A 24,382-nucleotide genomic window follows, 5' to 3' on the forward strand; every position below is an offset into this window, starting at 1 on the left:
GGACACTCACTGGCCAGCATGAGGCAGGGGTCCTCCATCTCAATCCTCCGCACCTGGGCCTTCAGGAAGAGCTGGAAGTCAATGCCTTTGGCCTGAGAGGGGGTGGTGAAAAATCTGGCAGGGATCCGCGAAGTGTCTCTGTGGGCCTCTTGGCCGAAGCCCAGGCTGAAGAGGACGGCTTCAGCGTCTTCTTGCACCTTGTCCAGAATGTCTGAGATGCTGCCAGGAGGGAGTTTGGGTAAACAGGGGACAATGGTGAGACCGGGAGTGACCCAGGGTAGCTCATAAACATGTCAAGAGATGGAAACTCCTTTCTGGGCACTTTTCCACCTTCCACTGTGACGTCCAGAAAAGCTTTCACTTCTCTGAACCTACAGCCTCCGTCCAAAATGAGAGAACTGCAATGCAATCCTGGCTATAAAACAGAACAGAAGTTTAGCCTTGTACTTTGACCAACTCATTGAAAAAGAAGAAAAATTTAAATAAGCATGAACGGGCTTTGAAAAAATAAAAAGTATAGATGCAAAGACACTTTGTGGGTGTGTTACTAACTGGGCAATTCTCCCTTGCATGTGCTGTGGCACATCTGGCTTTTGCTAGGTGCTCTGTAATTTGCTACCTAGCCTGCATGTGGGACAATTGCATTTATATACTTTATATAAAGTATATACATGCTATCAAGTATATAAGAAGTACAGAACTCATTTTATTCTCACCCTCAGAGTGAAAATTAATCCACAGCTATGTTCAAAACCTGATTTTGGGAAATATACTCCATTTGTAGCACTGTGTTCAGGACAGAAGTTTGGTGTCACAAATGGATCTTCCTCTCCCTCTTGTTCTCTCTCTTCTCCCCCTCCCTCTCCATGTCACTCTGGTACAAACCTGTGTCTACTTCCAAACCTGAGTACCATGGGCTGGGTGACACTAGCACTTAAAAACTGCATTTCAAACAGTGGGGCCAAGGGGAACGGTGAGTGACCTCAGACTCTGGGTAGTCACTGCCGCCCTTCTCAGAGAGGATGCAGGACAGTTTGGTTGGAATAGGGACCAACTTGCTACGAGCTGACAGCTGGCTCCTCTGGAGCCACTCTTGTACTCATACTGTCTCCTAAGAGTACGGGTGTGTGGGGAGAGGCTGGGTCAGTGGCTCTCATCCATGGCTATATACTAGGGTTACCTTGGGGGACTTAAAGAAAAATTAGATACTTGAATCCCAGCTGCAGACATTCTCATTCTAATTGAACTGGGGTGTGGCTTGGGCTGAGGATCAGTGAGGCTAAATCCCTGAAAATATTCATGAACAAAACGTTAGTCTCAGCATCAGGTCTCAGCTTCCAGCTTTGACTCCAAAGTCCTGATGCTTTCATTATACAACCCTGGTTCCCCTCACTTCCTACCTTGCTTTAGGATCATAACTGTGTCTCCCGTGTTCATTCTATGGAAGTGTCGAGCTCCTGGAGGCCAGCTGTCTGTCTGTTTGGAATTCCCTACAGCCACTGCCTGGCCTACATATGGGGTGTGAAATTGTCTGAATGAGTTAATATGGCATTGCTTCAGTCAGCCAATAATTAATCAATTAGTCAAGACACTGTTTATTAGCACCTACAGTGACTTCAGGAATGGTGATGGTTCCAGTATTCTCCCTCGTGAGGCACAAATTCAGTGGGAGAGGCTCATCCATGTTTTATACATTACATTCAGCTCTGAGATTCTTCTGCACCCCCAGCTCTTCATACATTTTCAATAATTTTGTTTATTCATTTTCATTTATATGAAAGGTAGGGCAACAGAGAGAGAGAAAGAGAGAGAGAAATTTTCTATTTTCTTGTTCAGCCCCCAAATGCTAACAACAGCAGGGGCTGGGCCAGGCTGAGCCAGGAGCCTGGATCTTTATCTGGGTCTCTCACATGAATGACAGGGACCCAAGTACTAGAGCCATCATCTACTGCTTCCCAAAGTGCATATTAGCAGGAAGCTGGATTGGAAGTGGAGGTGGGACTTGATTCCCGGCACTTTTATATGGGATTTAGATGCCCCAAGTGGCACCTTAACCCGCTGTGCCACTGCCTACTCTTTAAAATTTTTCAACTTTAATTTTATTTGAGAGGAAGGCACGCATGCACACATGAACACACACCCACCCACAGATCTTTCACCCATTGGTTCACTCCCTACATGTCTGAAGCCAGTAGCCAGGGCTCGATCCAGGTCTCCCAGGTGGGAACCAAGTACTTGAGCAATCATTTGTTGCCTCCCAGGCTGCACATTAGTAGGAAGCTAGTTTGGAGGTAGTGGGGCTTGGACTCCAAACATTTACTGAAAAATGCTCTTCCAAATATCTGCTCCCCACCCCCACAGCATTCTTGAAGCAAATATCAGAATTCTAAAGTATCCATGAGACTTCAGTTAAGATGTCCCAGAAAAAAATGGGCACTGGCTCTTGGTTTCATTCCCCACTGCCTCTCATTCTTCCCTCTCCTCCCACATCTGCCAAGCTTAGCGCCTACCTTGAACTGGTCTGGGTGGTCCCACCAGTCATGCTGCTGGAAGCCAAACTACAGCCAAGATCATGTAGCTGGCAGGGCCTGGCCGTCTGGAGGAATCTCCTGCAGAGATCAAAGCTCATGTCATAGGAGGCTCCTTGGCTTCAAGGCGACCCCTACTGGGTCCCTCCAGACCCCCTGCAGAAAGAACCTCAGTCTGTCCCCTCATTGCTGTTGGGAAAATCTCATCCTCTACTATGAGTCTTTAGTCCTCTGTTCTTATCCTTTTTGCCAAATGAGAAGTTTAACAAGTAAAAAGCAGAACAACCCTAGTTTGGTGGGAATATAGACAATGACTATTAATAATTGCATGGAAAAATGACCATTTCACCCATCTGTAGTAAATTCTAAAATAATCACAGACCATGAAGTTTATCGTCATTTCACATTCTTTGTTGTTCGCCTCTTTGATCTGATGTTAGCTTGCTGTCTCCTGAAGGAGACCATTCAGCCCGCTGAATCTGATTGACACTTACCTGGGGAAGAGCTTGCCATTGGTGGCCAGCAATGTGGCTGCACAAAGGACAGAAAGCAAGAGCAAGTTAGAAGGGAAAATGCCAATCACTTGATTTGCTCCTCTGAATTGAAAACTCAACTCCCTCTGTTTTCCTTGGCTGCAGCTGCAGGCTAGCCCCATGAATTCTTTTTTTAATGAAGTCTCAAATTTACTAGGCATGGCAGTGGACAGGGAACAGATGTGACAAGGGACAACTGGTTTGGGGCCTCTGAGCTTATGATTCACAATGACATCCAGGCGAGAGCCCTTGCGCCTAGAGGAGATCAAGCCACTCTCCAGGATCCTCTTCCTGCCCCACCATGAGTCTGCCTGGGCCCCAGGACACACTGGCAGGCTGTGTGCATCCACCCTTTCTTTATTCAAGCCCTTGTTTTCTTGCAGTGCCATGTCTCTCTCTTACCCAGTCCTCAGACTTCATGTGGGCTTCCTGTACGGAAGATAGTCTCAAAGATATCTGGGATCAAATGTCATGGCGATTTTTAATATTATCTTTCTAGAGGCCAAAGGAATCTTGATAGCCTGCTGTGCTTCAAGTTGGATCCTAGTGAGATAGTTCTTTCCCTGCAGGTGAGACCCCAATGATGCTTCCTCCTGAAACTCTCCCTTCCCATCCTGTCCTTAATTCATCCACTGTACAGCCTCTTCCCCGACCCCAGCCAGCTTCAGAGAGCTGCGCCACTCACCCTCTGCTCCAAGGGTCAGGTCATCTTCAAAGCTGGAGCATCCTACCAGATAACCAGATCAAGGTCACAGCAAATCAGGCTGGAACACACACACACACACACACGCATGCATGCCTGAACATCTACATACATTCTAAGACTTGCACAGCTACATAATCATACTATGTGTCTACATGTTTATGAGAGCACCCTCAGTTATACATGTGCTACCTCCGAATCACACCGACACTCACCCGTAAGAACCAGCCCCCATAATACACACTCACGTACACAATCCTCTGCCAAACAGTAAATACATGGGGGTGTGTGTTCACACACACACACACATTTTGCAAGCTTCTTTTCTCACAGCAGTGGTTGTTAGCTGAGCAATCATGGCAGAAGACAACCTTTGCATAGTCATGAGCGTATAGACGCTGAGTTAGCATTTTTTTGCCTTGAAAGTGCTGAAGTGTGCTTTGCAGACAGTTTAAAGACATTAAACATTCTCCTGCACAAACACACATGAACACAGCTGTAGCACTGTCCAAATATAAGAACAGCAGGAGAATGGAGTCTATACTCACCGTTATTGATGGACTGTCCTGCTTCCTCCAAAAGTCCTTCCTCGGAAGAGCTAAAACCCAAAAATCACTTTACAGGTTGACATCACTACATTTTTTTTCTTTTTTTATATATTTTTTGACAGGCAGAGTGGACAGTGAGAGAGAGAGAGACAGAGAGAAAGGTCTTCTTTTGCCGTTGGTTCACCCTCCAATTGCTGCTGTGGCCGGCACACTGGCCAGTGCACCGCGCCTATCCGAAGGCAGGAGCCAGGTGCTTCTCCTGGTCTCCCATGGGGTGCAGGGCCCAAGCACTTGGGCCATCCTCCACTGCACTCCCGGGCCACAGCAGAAAGCTGGCCTGGAAGAGGGGCAACCAGGACAGAATCCAGCGCCCCGACCAGGACTAGAACCCGGTGTGCCGGCACCGCAAGGTGGAGGATTAGCCTAGTGAGCCGCGGCGCCAGCTGACATCACTACATTTTCAAAGGGGTTTTTCCTAAATATCCCCCACACGTTCATGTTAGTTTCCAATGGGATTCAGTGATGTGTAATCTGCTTTTCTATTAGAGGAAACATAGTGGTTATGTGCCTGACAAGTTGACAGAGGGAGTTAATGGGAGATGGGACGGGACTGCACTGCAGTTTAGACTATGCTGCTGTTCTCTTGGCCCCATTGTCTCACGTCAGCTTAGCAATGCTGCTTCAGTCTTTCGCTAACACAGGAGAAAAAGAAGACAGACGTAAAACCAGGGGAAAAAGTACAGAAGCAGGAGTTTGGCTGCCGTAACTTCCAGGTGACAGGTTTTCCTCGTAACTTTGAGGAGAGCACTTATCTACCCTCACCCTCTCCCTTATCTCGGAATCATGTTCTTGCAATATCATGTCTTTCAGGAAATGACAGAAACGGCATCCTGGGTAGAGAGAGTTTTAGATCTTGATATATAGTCTTATCAAACTTTTACCATCTCTAGCAGAGGAAGAAACGGAAATCAGCACAAATGTCAGGGAGAAATAACAGGTTTTTTTTTTTTTTTTTTTTTTTTTTTTTAAGGGAAAGGGTTTATTGGGGAACACCCTACAGACTGGAGTGAAGGGGCGGCGAAGGAAAAAGGGAGAAGGAGACTGTAAGAGAGAGAGACAGAGAGGAGAAGAGCAGCAAGGAGAGAGAGAGAGCAGAGAAGAGGAGAGAGGAGAGCAGAGCCAAGAGACCAGAGGAGGAGGCTAGAGAGAGGAACCGAGAGAGAGCAGGAGAGAAGGGCTAAGAGAGAGCACGTGTTCAGGAACAGGCCCTTTTGAAACTTTGCCTGAGGGTGGGCAGGGAAGCAGGAGCAGCGAATCCCATTAGGATGGGGGTGGAGCCTGGCTCAGGTAGCTGGGCCATTTGGCCACCTGGCTACAACTGCGCGCTGCAACTGAGGAAATGGCCAAGTAGGGTCAGTAACATTGCAGGCAGAGCTGTATATTTCCTGTTGGAGTTGCCACTTGCCTTTACTGGCCAGCTCTCCTCCCAGGCCAGCTAGGTAATGGAAGTCAACAGGGTGCCTTCCCCAATGAGGTTCACACCTCCTGTAGGATGTACCCTATGAAGAGATAGATAAGTCTGGGCCTCATAATTTACAAGGCTTTAAAGCCCACCTGATTATTATCAAGCCCCTTCTGTCAGGTTCTATTTGTCTCTCAATCAGAAAACTTAATTGTAGCTCAGATAGCACCTTTCTTAGGTTCTCTAATAACAACTCTGTCCTCTGTATCTAGCCCACTTGAGCCTCATTCCTCTGTAATCATAACCTCTACTCTACCACCAATGGGTCTACTCCCAACCTGTGTGTACTGATGGTCCTCTCTCCCACTTAATGTTGTATGATTGTTCACAATTTCTCTACAGACAAACCCCACTACCTGCAAAAGTTAAGTGGCCTTTCTCCCAGTCTTGGCTGGAATCAACTTTAAGCTACATCCATCAAACTGTCCCCACAAGGGTCCAGAGACACCCCCCCCCCCATTTCCTCTCCTCTATAAAATCCTCTCATTACCTGGTTATGCTACTCTTAGGATCATTGGTTACTATTCTCACCCTGTCCTTTATACTACAGTGTTTAAGTGTCTGCAGCAGGTTATAATGAAACAAACGAAGGCCTTCAGCAACTAGGCAGTCAACCAAATGCTGCTACAAGGATGTACTCGGCTCCCCACACAGGAGACAGTGGCCTGAGACATCGCCCCATGCCAGCAAAGAGTACATCATCGCCCCATGTCAGCAGGAAGTAGCTCTAAAAACAGATCATCGTCCCTCTACCCCTCTTGGACTTTTGGGACTAATGTAATCCCATACAAACCCTGCTTTATAAAAAACAAAAGGGGGGAATGTTAGGAGAAATAACAGGTTTTATGGTCCAAAAAGAGATTCTCTCTGACCAAAGCAGCTGTGTGAAGCAGTCAATGAGACAGTTTTGAACTGGGACCGATGCACCTGCATTCTGGTTCTGGTTGTTGTTATGTTCTCAGATATTATGTGAGGGGCTTTTGATCTCTAGATATTATCACCAGCTAAGTCTTCTTCAAGCACTGACAGGGGGTGAGTTCTGTTCAGTTTGTGTTCCTAAAATATTTTAAGATAGAAGGTACAGTTGTGTAGAATGTAATCCCATTTGGAGGCTGGCACAGAGAAGGGGTGTAAAGTGAGATTGCAGAGAAACCAACGGGCGTGCGTCTGTTGGAGCTGATCTTAAGAACGCCTTTTCCTTTATCCACCAATGGTGGTCCAGGCTGGTGGAGCAACACTTCATGAAATGCTTAGTAATAGGAATAGGTTTAATAGTTGAACAGCTGTCAATCCAGCTGTACTTAAGTTTCACTGAATAAATCATTCCACATATAAACATCTTTTGCTAGTACTTTCTTTCAGGAGCGAAGAAAATCATGTTTTCCAAAATTTGAATTTTTATATGTCCTCATTCAAAAAAACACTGTATATCATGATATGTTATAAAGAGGCTGGTGTTGTGGTTCAACGGGTTAGTCTGTTGATTGTGATGCCAACTTCTCAAATTGGGAGTGCCTAATTGAGTCCCTGCTGCTCTAATTCTGATCCAGCTCACTGCTAATGCACCTGGGAAAGCAGCAGAGGGTGACTCAAGTGCTTGTGCCCCTGCCACCCACGTGGGAGACCTGGGTGAAGTGTGGCGTTTCTGGCTTTGATCTCTGGCTGTTGTGTGACTATTTGGGGAGTGAACCACCAGATGAAAATCTCCTCTCTGTCACTCTGCCTTTCAAAGAAATAAATTATTCTTTTTTTCTTAAAGATTTATTTTATTTGAAAGGTAGAGTGACAGAGAGAGAAAGAGAGAGAGAGAGAGAGAAAGAGGCAGAGATAGAAATCTTCTATCAACTGGTTCACGCCCCAAATAGCTGCAATGCCAGGGCTGGGCCAGGCCAAAGCCAGAGAGCCAGGAGCTTCTTCCAAGTCTCCTATGTGGGTGCAGGGGCCCAAGGGTTTGGGCCATCTTCCACTGCTTTCTCAGGCACATTAGCAGGGAGCTGGATCACAAGTGAAGCCAGGAGTTGAACTCGCACCCGTATGGGATGCTGGCGTTGCGGGTGGCACCTTAACCTGTTAGACCACAATGCTGGCCCCAAATTAATCTTTTTAAAAAAGGAAATGACATATAATTTAAAATGCTACTCAAGCTAATTAAGAATGGGAAGCCAATAATATCACTAGCTATACAAATGTATGGCTGTCTTCCTAATAAAAAATTATATAAACATGTTGCAATAAACTACAGACATGTTTGCATATAATATTAAAATATTAATATAAACTAATATGCCTACTTGCTACTAAAACTATAACTAATATGGTTGAATACTCTTAGAATATTATGATTTACTACTGGATTTCATGCTTGCATTGTAGCTATATGGTACATGTTGAATATCCCGTATCCAAAACGTTTGTTTTAGATTTCAGTTTTTTTTATTTTGAAAATTTGCATATACCTAATGAGCTATATTGGGGATGGGACCCACGGCTAAACATGCAATTTGTCTCTGCTTCATACATACACAGCCTGAAGGATATTTCACGCAGTATTGTTAGTGCGTCAGGGTTTCTACTACAACCTGTCACACGAGTTCAGCTGTGAAAGTTTTCACTTGTGCTATCATTGCAGAGATAAAAAAGTGGCAGATTCTGCAGCATTCCCGACTTCACATTTTCAGATTAGGGATGCTCAACACGTAATGCAATTACTAGAAAACACACAAGAGAACTTCAGAAAGTTCATGGAAAATGTAGGCTATGAAAACCCTGGGCATAGCTTTCAAAGTTTTTTTTTTTTTTTTTTTCACTGAAATAAACCTACCATTTATTTCCATTTTTTCCACAGACTTTCTGAAGTACCTATGTTGTATGCAGTGAACATGTCTGTATGTGTTTGCCAAAAGAAATGCTAGTCACAGTAACCCATAAGGAAAGTTTCCAAATATCTGTACAAAAGGGAAGAACTGCTTGACATCTAGCACACGACAGTGAGACAGCATGACCTACGGCTGCAAGCAAACACATGGGCAAACATCACAGCAGGATGCCGTGCAACAGACGCACACGCAAAACGCACATGTTGTATGATTCTGTATGCACAGAGTTCGTCTCGGATGTTACAAGCCAGGGTAATGAAGGGAGACAGGCTGTGAGTGGAAGGGGACAGAACAGGGGATTTTGAGGTGTGGGTGACACTCTGCTTCAGGTTTCTAGGGTGCATCCCCTTTGTGAAGTCATTGACCCATGACTCAAGTGCTCATTGACTTTTCAGGAAATACATCAGGCTGCAATATAATTTATATTAGACAGAAAAATGCCACGAATGCTACTGATAGGCGTGGCATGCTCTTCTTCAGCAGAATTTACATTTGAAAATAGTGCTGGTAAAATTCCTGGTGTGTCCAGAACAGAACTCATTGCTACTCAGTAGATATAAAACTGTGCTGGGGGCTCATCTGACCTTTCTCTTCTCTGGTTGTGCCTTGGCAAGTACTGAAAGGAGCGGCCAAGAGCCGCCATAAAAATGGCCTTAATAAAACAGTCCTGGGAAATGGGGAGTAAACTAAGTTCACAGAGAAAGCAGATAGCTACTACCCAGAGATAAGGGCGACAGAACATCCTGGTACGCACATAAGCCCCCTCCCCTGTGCTTGTTCAAGCTTAACAAAAAAACCACAAGGCACGTAGGGCACGTAGCCACCCCTTTCTGCTCTTCAAGGACCCCCTCCCCTTGTCCAAGCTTAGACACGTAGGGCACGTAGCCCCCCGTTTCTCCTCCTCCTCGACGACCTCCTCCCCTTGTAGTTACCCAATAAACTTATGCCACCCTATGGTATGTTAATTTTGTGGTTTTGCCCCTTAAAAGCTGTGTGAGATAGCTGCTCGGGGCTCCTCTCTGCCCCCGCTGCTTGCGGCAGCAAGAAGAGGGCCCATTTGCGCAAATGAAATAAAACTGCCTCCTGCCTTTTGCATCGTCTGGTCTGGAATCTGTGTTTCTGGGGTCGTCACAAAAGGACACCTCTTTTGGGGTCCTTCAGTACTAAATATTCTTGTTATGAGGCCCAGCCCTGGATGAGCCTGGGGCAGTAAATGTTTCTATGTGAATGTGAAGGATACAGGCCTGGCTCTATGGATGCCACCCCACTGAGCATGGCGATTTGAAACTTCATGGTCCTCACCCAGGTCCCAGGCCTTCCATGGTTAGACCATAAACATCAATGGCTAGGGGAGTATTTGCCGTAGTGGTTAAGACCTGGGACACCCACATCCCGTATGTGCCTGGGTTCGAGTCCCAGCTCCTCTTGATCCCAGCTTCCTGCTAATGTGCACCCTGAGAGGCAGCAAGTGATGGCTCAAGTTCTTGCATCCCTACCACCCTCCTGGGTGACCCGGTTTGAGTTCAAGGTTCTTGGCTTCAGTCTGGCCCAGCTCTGGATGTTGGGAACATTTGGGGAGTGAAATGGCAGATGGAAGCCCTCTCTCTTTGTCCCTCTAGCTCTCTGCCTTTCAGATAAAATGAAATAAATTTTGAAAAAAAAAAAAAAGAAATTTAAAAGAATGGAAATTTTCAAAAAATCAATGACTAGGAAGTAGATCCATAGTTGGCCCTTTCTAGCTTTATGTTGAAAGTCCCTTAGCATCACAGATCAGAGTGCTGCTCTTCCTGCATACACGGTTCATAACCAAACAGTGGGAGGCAGGCATAATTGTGAGAAGCAGCACATAGCTATTTTTAGCTTCCTCCAGCAGCTTCCATGAATGCCTGCTTTGCAGAGAATTAAACTGATGCCCACACAGATGATTCTGGGGCTTCCAATCCTGCCTCTGATGATTCATGAGACACATTTTGTGTCCCAGAAAACCCTCTGAGAGCTTCAGAGGAGCAAACAGAAAGGAGCAGCACAGCTCTGAAGACAGGCACGACCTAATCCTGGAGCAGCCCCGCGGCTCTGCCATGAGATCAACAGCACCCAGAGACACGGATATGGAATTGCCAGAAGCTGGTAGACTTTCTTGAAGAGCTCCTCAGATAAGAAACCTCTCTTGCTCCTTGAGGGTTCTTGGCAGTGCAAAGAAAGTGGAAACTACTTGGTCTTGAGACACAACTTGTCAAGAGCCTCCCAGGGCACCTGCCAACACACTGGGCAGCCAGAAGTGCCCGTGGCTTCCTGGTCCGTCCTCTTTCCTCAGTGCACTTGGCAGCCTACAAATCCAAGGTTGTGGTGACTTGGGATGCATTTTTTCCTTTGTTCTCTTCATTATCTATCAACTATAGTCAAGTGTTCTCTCACTGTTGGTAATCTTTATCACCCTTTAATATTTTTGGTTTCCCCAGATGAGTAAAAAAAATAAGTAAAAAAACACTCCCTAGTTATAGAGTATTAAAAAATAGAAAAAAAAATGGAAAGATTTGCTGAGTCTAACAATACTCTTTCCACAGACAACTGTAAACTTATTAGACTTCCCTTACAGGCTTGTAAAGGTTTAAGTATTGAAGTTTTTCCAAAATGGGAAAACAAAGCAAACATGACAGACACATTTGCATCTACCACTTTTTTTCCATACACATCAACATTCTGCCATATTTGCTTCTAAAAGAAATAAATTACTAAAATGATAACTAAGGTCCCACTCAGCTCCCACTCTTTCCCATTGTCTTCATTCCTACTGTAAGCATTATCCTTGAGTTGCTGTGATTCATCTATGGACACACTTTTTCTGATATAAGAGATGTACATAGACAGATGGACTTACTTTGTGCCATTGGAAGTAGGCATACAGCTCCTCCCATGTAAACCTCCCCACTTGCACACTCTTACAGAGAAGAAAGCACTCAGACACACATCATCTCATTTCAACCTCACACGACACTCTGAAACTTGATTTTTCTGGTCTCCCACTCTACTGATCATGAGTCTGCTATGGAAAGAATTTTATTATTTTTAAAAAAGATTTATTTTCTTTATTTGAAAGGCAGAGTGGAAGAAAGAAAAGGAGAGACAGAGAGAGAAAGAGATCTTCCATCCACTGGCTCACTCCCCAAGTGGCCCCGGTGGTTAGGGCCCGGCCAGGCTGAAGGTAGGGGTCAGGGACTCGATCCAGGTATCCAACACGGGTGGCAGGGACCGAAGCACCTGTGCCATTTTCCACTGCTTTCCCAGGAGCGTTAGAAAGGCGCTGGATCAGAAGTGGATGGGATGTCAACAACACAGGCTGCAGCTCAAACCGCTGTGCCACAATGCCAAGCCCAGTTGATTACAGTTGCTGCCACAGTAGTCACATGAGAATTAAACTCCAATTTTGAAGCTTTCTCACTCAGCAGCCTGCCTTTTCATCACATGTTGGTTCAGGGTTTATCTTTGTAGAGGGAGGGAGGGGAAAGCCATGTCTAGAACGTAGGATCTGTTTTTCTGAGAATTCACTTTTGTAAACCACTCGGCACTGCTCTGGCCATTCAGACAACCAAACTGTTAGCAAAGGCACAATCAATCACCATTGATGCGAGCAGATAAGAGCAGAGTAGTTAATGAGACAAAGACTTTAACCGGCCGCCCACTTCTGCGTATATGCCAGAGCATTTTAAGTCCTAAGACAGTTCTCACCCTGTTTCTCATCTAAACCTGAAAACCTTCCTCTCACTATCGTCCCTGTACTTCTCCGTTTTGCAGACTCCTTAACTGAGTGCGAAGTCCATGAATTGTGCTTAGGCTGAGGACGCTGTGTTTTGTACACAACCGAAAGCAACGCAACGTAAATCATCCCTGACACTGCCTTCGGGGCAGTGTTGAAGTAAGCAACCTGGGATTATTCAGTGCTGTTTATTTCCCACCAAATTAGTAAGGATGGGTTTATTTATGTCACTTAATAGATACGTTTAGATGAAATGCTATATAAAACTTGAGATGTTTCTGGAGGGAAAAATCAGCAGCGGGCAGGCACTATCCATCCTGAGAATTCACGCTCACAAGAGCATCTGGCTGAAGTAGGTCAGAAGCTCTCCCTCTGTGTCTACAAGGCTGAGCCTGCAACGGCACAGGCTGACGGTGTGCGGAGTCCCAGTTTGTAAAGTGTTTCTGAACAGAGAAATTGCCTGAACGTGCCTGCCTGCCCCAATTCATCACTGCTTTGAAGGCTGGTAAATCCTGGGCCCCTGCCCCTGTGTTCTGTAGTAGAAACAAACCACACCATGGTGGATTGCTCTTCAGTAAGAACGGGACGGCCAGGTGTCTGAACCCCTTCTGTAACACAATGCAAGACTCCTGTCTGAAGGGGAGAGCAGGGGAGCCGGGCTCTGGAACTGAGCCCAGCCGCTCCCATGGATGCAGCTGTCAATGCATTCTTAGCTTTGGCGCAGATCTAGGCTATACTCCCAGCCCTCCAGCCTACCTAAGCCCTGGTTTACCGCTGCAGCTGACTCATACGCAGCCCAGGTTACCCAGCGGCCCCCAAACCCCAACAACATCCCCTCCAACTGCCGTCTCAGCCTCACTTCCTCAGGCCCAGTCAAGCCCATGTCCCGGAGTCAAGCCCATGTCCCGGTGTCTGTGCCCAAGACTAAGCCTGTTAGCGTCTCCACCCATCGGCCGCAGCCAACCCCGGTGCCCGCCCAGCACTTACCCACAGTCCAGCAGCCAGTGTTCAATCTTGCTGCTTGGATTCCCTGCAAAAGTCAGACATCTCTCGATGTGAAACTCAAGAAAACCAGAGCCCCCCTGGAAACCACACCCTCCTACAAATTCAGCCTCGCAGAAGCTGTGACAAGAATCTATTTTCTCCATAAAGCTTTTCTTTTAAGATATGGGAGGCTCACACCCATATGTTAAAATACTGGATGTTTCTTCCCTTCCTTCCAGGAACCTGAAAAATGCCCAAGATGTTACTTACTGCCCTCTTTCTCCCAGGTTTTAGAAACAGGGGTAGATCCTTCCAAAAAAAAAAAAAAAAAAAAAAGCGCCACCTGTGCTTGTACTTTTTGTTTCCTAGTGAACAAGCAAAGGTAGGCTTATGTCTGTCAGAACCGCTGTTTTACTTTTCCCTCTGTGGTCTCATTTGAATCAGCCGCGTGGGAAAGGTACCAGGTACCCGTCTTAGAAAGGGGATGGGAGTGTCTACGGCCATACCACCCTGCATGCGCCCGATCTCGTCTGATCTCAGAAAGGGGATGGGAGTGCCGTCTCCGAGGCCACACAGCTCGGTTAGTGGCCGCAGCCCAGGCGTCCACCCTGGCCCGAGCCTTGTTACAGAGACGGGGTGCAGCCATCTTTGTGCATTTGTAAGGGAAGCTGTAGCCTGGGGTGCAGGGAAGCTTCTCAGGATGGTGCAGAAATGAGACCCTTTCTTCTTCCTGATCCTCAGGGAACTCATTTCTTATATTACTTTACCCTCTCCCCCAAACTCATCTGAACTGTCAGAATGAGCCTCCCTGGGAACCCAGCCTAGACAAGGGGCCCGCACCTGCTGTCCCATTCCCCGGGCCGAAGGCGTGGCCATCCGTGCGACGTCCAGCCGTGTCTCACCTTCCTGGAAAACGTCGTCCAGGCTGGAAGGCTCAAGCTCTGGGACCTCCTGCAGGGCGGCCGCGGCCTCCTCCTCCAGGACCTGGGCCTGCCAGTAGCGGCTCTGCCGGACCCAGGCTCGCCGCTTCTCCCAGGACGTGGGGCTCAGCACGGAGGCCTCCATGGCCCCAGCTCCGACTTCAGGGCCTCCTGACCCGCGAGGGGTGCCCTGAGGGTGGAGACATAGCTTCTGCTTAGAGATCCTCGCTGCAAGGGGGGCCCCAAATATCGTGGCCTCTGCACACATGCCCTTGACCTCTGCCCTTTCAGGAGGTGGGAGGAGCTGCCTGCCCTGTCTTCTGGCTCCCCCTAAAAACGAAAATCTCTGAGAAATCCATATACCAGGGTGATTCTTCAAAATCTTTAAGTCTGAAAGCATCTGACATTGTAGGGCATAAGGATCCATGTAAACCTCTTCTGGCTTAGCATCCCTGTTCCTGAAATGCTTGGGCAGAACAGGTAGTCTTTTTTTCTTTTTTTTTTACCTTAAGGGTACTGTCTGTCAGAAACTTCTATTTAAACTAAAATATCTTGAAACGTACAATTTATAAAATTCACCTTTTTTTTTTTGACCTGGGACGATACATGAAAAAGTTTAGGATCTGAAAACTCGAATAGGTTTTTGAAGTAAAATCTCCCAGCCAGATATCTAACCAACTAGCGTAATTCTGTGTTTTTTTTTTTTTTTTTTTTTTTTTTTGTCTTAAAACTCGCTTCATTTCTGGTTTTATATGTTGGGGGTCTACACAGGATTTCTCTCAGTAAAACAAATCCTGTGATTAAAAAACAAAAACACAGGCCGGCGCCACGGCTCACTAGGCTAATCCTCCGCCTAGCGGCGCCGGCACACTGGGTTCTAGTCCCGGTCGGGGCGCCGGATTCTGTCCCGGTTGCCCCTCTTCCAGGCCAGCCCTCTGCTGTGGCCAGGGAGTGCAGTGGAGGATGGCCCAGGTGCTTGGGCCCTGCACCCCATGGGAGACCAGGAAAAGCACCTGGCTCCTGGCTCCTGCCATCGGATCAGCGCGGTGCGCCGGCCGCAGCGCGCCGGCCGCGGCGGCCATTGGAGGGTGAACCAACGGCAAAAGGAAGACCTTTCTCTCTGTCTCTCTCTCTCACTGTCCACTCTGCCTGTCAAAAAAAAAAAAAAAAAAAAAACACAAGGAGACCGTGCCTTAAGCAATTAATTTCCACATTGACAACGGGTTTGTGCCATAACCACAAATTAAGTCCCCAGTTGGTGATCACAATGGCTGATCTTTTGTGTTTGTATTTCTTTAATTCCACTTCTAGATTCTTCTCAACGACACTTTCCGATGGCAGGAGGCATGCAGCCAGTGAGGAAGAAGGCGCGCAGGGGTCACTCAGTCATCCAGAGACAGCCCCAGAAGGATTCCGTGCACTCATCGGCTCATCCTCTGTCCCCTGGCCTCTTCCCCGTCGACCAGGCTCACATCCCACATGGTGAATCAGCAGAAATGGGACCAAGGTTCTCCCTTGAGTTGCTGGAAGCTTCTTAGAGCTCCTCTTTGAACAGTTGGAGTCAGAGAAAATAAAAGGGCCAGTTCCCATCACTTTCCGTCCTTCCCACACTTAAAATCCCCACCAGTGAGGCATTCGATGGTTGAGGCACTACAATGGCTATTTGCAAAAAGAACATCCTGAACCTTAAAATGTGTTCCTAGGGCAACAAAACTATTTCAGGTGCCTCTGCTTGCTACAGACCAAACATAGCCAGAGAAAAATACTACATCAATGCGGATCTGAAGTCTTCCACTTCAGTTCTGGTCCAAGATATACTTTTCTTCCTGGGAACAGAGCAGTTTGTGCTACCAGACCTTGCTTGCTAAGCTCGAGCACCTGGCCCTGTCTGTGCTTTTGGGAGTAAATACATCATCGAATTAAGCTTCCGTTATTGGAGAGCCACAGGTGGTGGAGCAGAGACGACAAGCTGTCCTTGGTGAGGTGAGAACAGCTGGATGAGGCACCACTGGAAAGAACGCAGGACAGGGATCTAAACAGCCTTCTTCAGAGTTTTCTTTCCAGTCCTGTCCGCCAACATATCTAACAGATTGGTCCCCGGCAGCCCAGGAGTGCAAACGTAGGGGGCTGTCCTGGCCAGCGTCTTCAGTTCCCAAAGGAGATGGACTTTACCGGAATCATGGGGAAGCTGTAGCTCATGAGAACAGTTTCGGTGGCTTGGGGCGGGGGGCGGCTTCAAAGCCAGGCAGGAAGGCGGGATGACAGAAAGGAGGGGCAGTGGAGCCAGGGCAGGGGTGGAGGGAGGAGGGGACACCCGAGTCCCCAGTTCGCTCTGGTTTCACTGGGGTCACGACTTTGGGAAAGTCAGTTCCTTTCTCTGGGCTTTTGGATGATGACGTCACAGCCCTCAGATCTGATGCTCCTAATATTATAGACTTCTTTGTAAGTCATTTTAGAGTTGAATCTTGAATACCATCGTGGGCAGCACAGGGCCAGAAGCTCACCAACAGGGAGGGCAGGCAGAGTGCTTCCATAGCTTCTGTGAAATGAGTCTATTTTTATTCCTCCTACAGTGTTGCGAGTATGCCACAGCTTGGGAGGCTAATTTCACCCTCACTCCCTGGAAATGCTTGCTTCCCCTTTAACCACAAATTTTCTCATATTCCTCTCCCCCTCGTGCCCTCTCTCCCAAGGTGCAGCCATGAAGTCAGGTCTGCCCTACCTTACCAACTCCCACAAGTTCCTTCCCTGCTTGATTGCGTCTCTTCTTAGCTCTCATCACTAGCATGCTTTATATTATTTACTTATTTGTCTAATTGCTGACTCTTCTTATTAGAATATAAGCTCCATGAATACAGAGGTTTTTCTCTGACTTGTTCACCATTGTGTTTCTGTTTTTTAAATGATTCTTAAAGATTTATTTGAAAGAGTAATAGTAGAGGAGGAGGTGGAAACAAAGACAGAGAGAGAGAGAGAGAGAGACAGACAGACAATCTACCATTTGCTGGTTCATTCCTCAAATGGTTGCAATAGCCAGGTCTTGGCCAGACTGAAATCAGGAGCCAGGAACTCCATCCTGGTCTTCCACAGGGGTGGAGTATTTGGGCCATCTTGTGCTGCCTTCCTAGAGGAACTAACAGGAATGCTAGGTTGGGAGCAGAGTAGCTGGGACTCAAACCAGCACTGCAGTATGGGATACCAGTGTCTCAAGCAGCAACTTAACCCACTGTGCCACAAGACCAGCCCCACACTACTTATGTTTCTACTGCCTAAGACCGAGTCAATTCCACTGTAGTTGCTTCACAAATGCTTGCTCCCTAAATGAATAAAGGTCAGTAGGTTTCCATTCCCCATAGGACCCCAGTACTTGATAGAGTTGTCATAGAAATGTAGTAAGAGCAGCTCCAAGGCTATAATAATAAACTTTTAACTATGTGCGTACTAAGCATGGAAAAACATTTTGGGCTGCAAGTGGGAGAAAAGAGGGGGAGGTTATTCTATGACTTATTTTGCCATAGGAATTTCTATAATAGAGTAGCAGTTGTATTTCATTGACTACCCTTGTTTGCTGTCTGTCCTGTGTGTTGCATGGGCTTCTAAAAGTTTGTGGGAAAATGGAATAAAAATAAACAATGCAAAATTTACACAAGCTTTTTGAAGCTCCCTCATATACACAGAAGTTTTCCTTCATGTAAACACCTAAAGGAAAATGATCATAAAAATGGTATCCTTGGGTCTGGTGCTGTGGCATAATTGGCTAAGCCTCCGTGCCTGTGGTGCCAGTGCCAGTTCAAGTCCCAGCTGTTCCTCTTCCAATCCAGCTCTCTGCTATGGTCTGGGAAAGCAGTGGAAGATGGCCCAACTGCTTGGGCCCATGTGAAGAGTTAAAATTGTATATGTGCGGGTGTAAAAAGTTAAGCTTAAGCTTACAGGTTTAAACCTTCCTGGTGCAGCTGTAAAAATAAAACAGAGTGAAGTAGCACCTTGACAGTAGGGACTCCATTTTGGAGCACTTGAGACTGCATTCTGGGAAAGCAATCCCCCCCACCCCCCCGTGAGACTCTGGTCCGAAACTATGATCTCAAATAGTCGGACAATAGCAGTGCACTACATCACCCTTGACAGAGCACAGAAAACCCCTAGCATGATTGCTCAAGCTTAAAAGTAGAAAGATTGCACCTGGGTTACCTGGGCTAATAATGAAGATGTGATTTGTCTATGTCTTAAGATCATAATTGCTGATTGTAAGACTTTAGCAACCGCTTAACAACCGTGTATTCTCTTCCCCTTCCCAGTTTTGCGGTTTTTGCCTTTATAAACCCTAACCTTTAGTTATTCGTGGCTGCTCTGCTCATGATGATCAGACAGCCCCAGCATGCTGGATAATCAATAAAGCTTCCCCTTGCTGTTTGCATAAGAGACGTCTCTTGGTGACGTTTTTCGGGCGGTCGACTCTAACACATGCACCTGCATGGGAGACCTGGAAGAAGCTCCTGGCTCCTGGGTTTGGATGGTCCAGGCTCCAGATGTTGCAGCCATTTGGGGAGTGAACCAGCAGATGGAAGATCTTTCTGTCTCTCTTTCTGCCTGTAACTCTATATCTCACTTAAATAACTAAAATTTAAAAAGAGTAGTATCCTTAATGTTTAAGAGTTCCAAAGAAAAGCTTACAAAACAATGGATATTATAGGTATGGTAATAAAACTAGATGGGTTAGGGTTCTACTGCCCATGAAGAAAGGGGGCCATGTCCCAGGTATTTGGCTGAGCATGGAGCACTCTCTTCACTTGACAAAGCAGCAGTGTTCTCCAGGCTGAGAGCAGATCAAGGTCAGCTGAAGCTAATCTTCACAATTGTGCTGCCTTGGACATGGGCCTGGAGAACCAAGCGAATTGATTTTCCCCAAACTCTGCCACCCATGGGCTGTGAAGGCCTGTTCATGGGGTGTTATATGGGAAGATTATGCATAGAGCAACATCAGGAGGCAGGGAGGAATGGGAGTGTCTTGTTAGTGGAAACAAGAGAAGCTATAAATACTGACAGGCAAGAGACTGAGCGTCTGTGGACACCTGGGGGAAGTGGTCAGTGATTATCAGATGAACACATCAGCAGCAAATGTGTGAAGGTCATGGGGCACGGAGCTGTTAAAAAAAACCCTTACACTTATAAGACAATAGATTTGGGCACACTGAATGCTGACCAGAAAGGAGGAGGCTTGGGCGGTCTTCTGAGTCTGTAAGGTCATTTGGATTTTTTCTTTGTGCATCAGTTATACCATCTAGAATGTGACTTGGTGTCCTATGAATTTACCTCCAGTTTATGAATTCACACACACTAGACTGAGTTTGAAATACTTATAGGAATAGTACCTATGAAAGGGAATGCATTTATATAAGTTTGCCAGAAAAATGAAGAAATCTACAGTTCTCATTTAAAAATTTTCCTTTGGGGGCCGGCACCGTGGCTCACTTGGTTAATCCTCTGCCTGCAGTGCCAGCATCCCATATGGGTGCCGGATTCTGTCCCGGTTGCTCCTCTTCCAGTCCAGCTCTCTGCTGTGGCCAGGAAGGCAGTGGAGGATGGCCCAAGTGCTTGGGCCCCTGCACCTGCATGGGAGACCAGGAAGAAGCACCTGGCTCCTGGCTTTGAATCGGTGCAGCGCCAGCCGTGGGGGCCATTTGGGGAGTGAACCAATGGAAGAAGACCTTTCTCTCTGTCTCTCTCTCTCTCACTGTCTAACTCTGTCAAAAAAATTTTTTTTCCTTTGTTGAGCAATGGGTTATGCTGCTGCCTGCGATGCCAGCATCCTATTTCAGAGTACCAGTTCGTGGCCCAGCTGTTACACTTCTGATGCAGTTCCCTGCTAATACACCTGGGAAAGGAACAGACAATGGCCTTGGTATGTGGGCCCTGTCACCCACATGGAAGACCTGGATGGGGGTCCTAGGTTCCTGGCCGGTGCAGCCACTTGGGAAGTGAACCAGCATGTGGAAGATCTCTGTCTCTCCTTCTCTCTGTGTCACTCTGTCTTTCAAATAAATACAAGAAATCTTTAAAAAAAATCCTCTTTCATTTCAATTAACATGAATTATGGGGCTCCTGGACTTCAGCTCCCAGTGACTGATGAAAGGGATTCCATCATGGTTGCTTGTTGGCCTCCAGTGCGTGCTGAACTTCTCTGCTTTTTTACTCTAATTTGAAAAACTCTGTCTTCATCTCCACCCACTTTTTAAAAAAATTTATTTATATTGAAAGATTTGCAGAGAGAGAGAGAGAGAGAGAGAGGTCTTTCATCTAATGGTTCTCTCCCCAGATGACCAGAAGGGTCAGGGCTTGGCCAGGCAGAAGCCAGCAGCCAGGAGCTTCTTCCTACCTCCCACATAGGTGGCAGAGGCCCAAGTACTTGGGCCATTTTCAGTTGCTTTTTCCAGGCAATTAGCAGGGAACTGGATCAGAAGTGGAGTATCTGGGACTTGAACTGGTGATTGTATGAGATGGTGGCAGTGGCTGTACCCACTATGCTATAGCGCTGACTCTTACCCAAGCAAATTCTGTCTAGTCTCTAAGGCCCTATAAAGTCATCCCCTTTCTCTGACCCACCTCTAAAAACCTGTATCATATGCCTGTGTCATATTTAACAGACTATAGGTGACTGCCACCACTCCTTATAACTTCTCCCCTAAACACAAGCCCAGGACATAGCACAGTGTTTTCGGCAGAAGAGTCCCAGCAAATGCTGTGCCTGCAGAGAAAGGGCAATCACACCACTGCCTGAAAATCAGCCTCTGCTGGGGTGGGTGTTTGGCCTAGCAGCTGAGACACCCGTATTCTGAGTCGGAGTGTCTGGGTCCCAGTCCTGGCTCTGCTCCCTATTCTAGACTAGTGCTAATGCACACCCTACCTGTGAGCCACTGAGTGATGGTTCAGTAGTTGAGTCCCTGTCACCCACATGAGAGACCTGGGTTGAGTTCATGGCTCTTGTTGCTGGCCCTGAGCCAACCTAGGCTATTGTAGGCCTTTGGGTAAATGAGAGCCCCCTGTCTGTTTCCCTCTCACTTCCTGTACCTCTACCTCTGAAATATATTAGTTAAAAAATTGTCCTTAACTGATGTATGTTATGGGACAGGAGCTCCTGGCTCTTCTCATGGAGTCAGATCATAATGTACACACTTTGAACAATTGTAGTTGGGTTATAGTTTTTCCAGTATTTAATTGATGTAACATAGGACTCACCCAAGTCTGACTAAATTTATAAGCCTCAAACAATAACATTTTCTTATATTAAAAAAAAAAAGAATTTTCCAGAGTGGGTGTTGTGGTGCAATAGGTTAAGACTCCACTTGTGACTTCTGTGTCCTACATAGGAGGGCCTCTTCAAGTCCCAGCTCCTCCACTTCCAATCCAGGGTCCTGCTAATGTGCCTGGGAGGTGGCAGATGATGGCCAGAGTGCTTGTGTTTCTGCCATGCATGTGGGAGGCCCGGATTGAATTAAGGTTCCTGGCTTCTGCCTGGCCCAGCCCTGGCTACTGTAGGCATTTGGGGAGTGAACTAGTAGATGGAAGATCTGTGTGTGTGTGTTGGGGGGTGTCTCCCCTTTTCTTTGTCCATCTACCTTTCTTTCTTTTTTTAAAGATTTTATTTATTTATTTGACAGGTAGAGTTACAGACAGTGAGAGGGAGAGACAGAAAGAAAGGTCTTCCTTCCATTGGTTCAGTCCCCAGATGGCCACAACAGCTAGAGCTCTGCCGGTTTGAAGCCAGGAGCCAGGTGCTTCTTCCCGGTCTCCCATGTGGGTGCAGGGGCCCAAGGACTTGGGCCATCTTCTTTTGTTTTATTTGACAGGTAGAGTTATAGACAGTGAGAGAGAGACAGAGAGAAAGGTCTTCCTCCACTGCCCTCTGGGCCATAGCAGAGAGCTGGACTGGAAGAGGAGCAACTGGGACTAGAACCGGTGACCATATGGGATGCCAGTGCTACAGGCAGAGGATTAACCTACTGTGCCACGGTGCTAGCACCTTGTCTATCTTTCAAATAAATGGACAGATCAATCAATCAACCCTAAAAAATATTTTCCAAAGCTTTTCATCCCAAATCTTCATTATCTCTTAGTCAAAATCTCCTTCTGGAACCTTGCTACCATCCTTCATGATGCTGGTTTAAATTATATTATTGTGTGAATCTGTCCTCTAAGAGGATAAAGCCTGAAGCCTGTAGGTAATTCTCTCACTGTCCCTGCAGTCCCAGTGAAGTCTTACACTGGTTCTATTACTTCTTGCCTTCATCATCCAAAGCCTTGTTTTCCCCTTTGTTACTATTTCCAGCCCTTTATCTTTAGCCTTTTTTTCCCATTTCTCTAGAGGTTCATTCCCCAAACTCTTCTCCACCAATGTCAAGAGTTCTGGAATCTGACTACAATCTCACAGAGTAGGAAAGAATTCTCCTTGTTCTCCGGATGTTACAGTAAAAGCAGAAATTGCGGCAGACAGGATTGAGGTCAGACAAGAAAATCACCCCCAGGGGTTTGAGATTGTAGAGTTGTTGAAGAACTGTGAAGGGAGTGTTTTCCGGCAATAGTTCCCATCAGAAGCAGCAGCAGAAACCTTAGTCATTTGTCATTATGACTGCACTGAGAACATCATCTATCTCCAGTCTCTCTTCTTTTAAGGGCTGCAGCCAGAATTTTGCTGCACATCAACACAGGTTATGTCAAAAAGGGCAGGTACTCACAGTAACTTGTATGTATAGGGTGTCTTACATTTACACATAAAACCTTCCTGTACACTGCTTCCCTTAATCCTGACAACTGCTGCTGAGATAATCATCTTTATCTGAAGTTCAGTGACCGGGGACTTGCCTGTGGTCATGTGTTTAGCGCCTCCTGACGCTGATGTTTGAATTCAGGTTGTTCTGACTCCATGTGGCGTAGTCTTTTCACTTCAAACGGGATGAGGAGACATGCCACATCCATGGAAAATGTTATTTGGGATGGAGGAAAGGAGAAACTGCTTTAGTAAATTCTCTACCTGGTAGTCCAGTCTCAAAGAGGCAGCACAAATGCAATGTGATTTACACTTGTCTTTGGGGCAGCCCCAGTGGAGGCAGTGTTGCTTGCCTTGTGTTATTAGCCTGGTTTTCCTTCTTGACTCCAAGCAGGTGATTATGAACCAATGTAGCCTTTTTCAGGATTACAGAATGGTTTTTCCAGTGAGCTTCCAACTAGGTTCCAGTTGAGAGGAGAACGTGCCTGAAGTTCCACTTGACTTTCAGGTGGCTATGGTGTTGGGGACATTCATCCATGGCTATTGGCCCCCCAGCCAAAGCTGCCACCAGTGGCTGTCCTGTAGGTGTTTGTTGGGTTTGACTGGCCCTGAATTTCCCATGCTAGTCTGGGGAATCTTATGGGAAGAGCAAGGAGAGCCACATGGACAAGGAGCCCTCAGAGGGCTTGGGGCCATAGGCATGTATCCGACTCGCCAGGGACTTATTTGAATATCAGACCAACCAGTACTGGCTTGTTCTACCAACTTGTATCTGCCTAATATCAACTTCACCATAGGGGTATTTTCCAGGAGTCCAGTAAGTACTGGCAATGCTTCTTTGAATTCCAGAGGTTTATTTAGAAACTCACTAGCAGGAGAATTGTAGAAAGAGCTTGGGGCTGGGAACCAGAGTGAAGAGTGACTGGTGTTTGGAATCCCAGTTCCATCTTCTTCCTGTGTAGCATCTACAGCAAAACATCCTGTCTTCCCTATACCTAAATTTCTCCAACTGAAAAACAGCATATCAGGCTTGTGCGCTATTGGGGGTTATAAGCAGGTCATGTATGTTAAGTCTCTGATGTATAAAGGAGGAGCTATGATTATTATTCACCTGTTCTCAGTCTAAGCCATTCACTAAAGTCAGGATATTATCAGGGATGAGGGAAAAAGGCAGAAGGGGTGAGCAGGAGAGTACGGTAGAGCGTGCAAAATCCAGACAGCACAGGAGGGATTTGCTACTAAGCAGAGGTGCA

General features: G+C 46.6%; 1 protein-coding gene across 1 annotated transcript in view; it reads right to left on the reverse strand.

Moving 5' to 3' along the window:
- The window catches only part of TESPA1 (thymocyte expressed, positive selection associated 1), a 43,922-nt gene that overhangs the window by 16,233 nt on the left and 3,307 nt on the right, over positions 1–24,382 (reverse strand). The window contains exons 3-9 of the mRNA XM_017341920.3: positions 14,351–14,558; positions 13,452–13,494; positions 4,313–4,362; positions 3,747–3,788; positions 3,023–3,059; positions 2,511–2,609; positions 11–219 (exon numbers count right to left, since the gene is read on the reverse strand). Of these exons, the coding sequence (XP_017197409.2) occupies positions 11–219; positions 2,511–2,609; positions 3,023–3,059; positions 3,747–3,788; positions 4,313–4,362; positions 13,452–13,494; positions 14,351–14,558 (688 nt within the window). The remainder of the gene's footprint in view (positions 1–10; positions 220–2,510; positions 2,610–3,022; positions 3,060–3,746; positions 3,789–4,312; positions 4,363–13,451; positions 13,495–14,350; positions 14,559–24,382) is intronic.

Source organism: Oryctolagus cuniculus, chromosome 11 (genome assembly GCF_964237555.1).
Source record: "Oryctolagus cuniculus chromosome 11, mOryCun1.1, whole genome shotgun sequence".
Lineage (NCBI taxonomy): Eukaryota > Metazoa > Chordata > Mammalia > Lagomorpha > Leporidae > Oryctolagus > Oryctolagus cuniculus.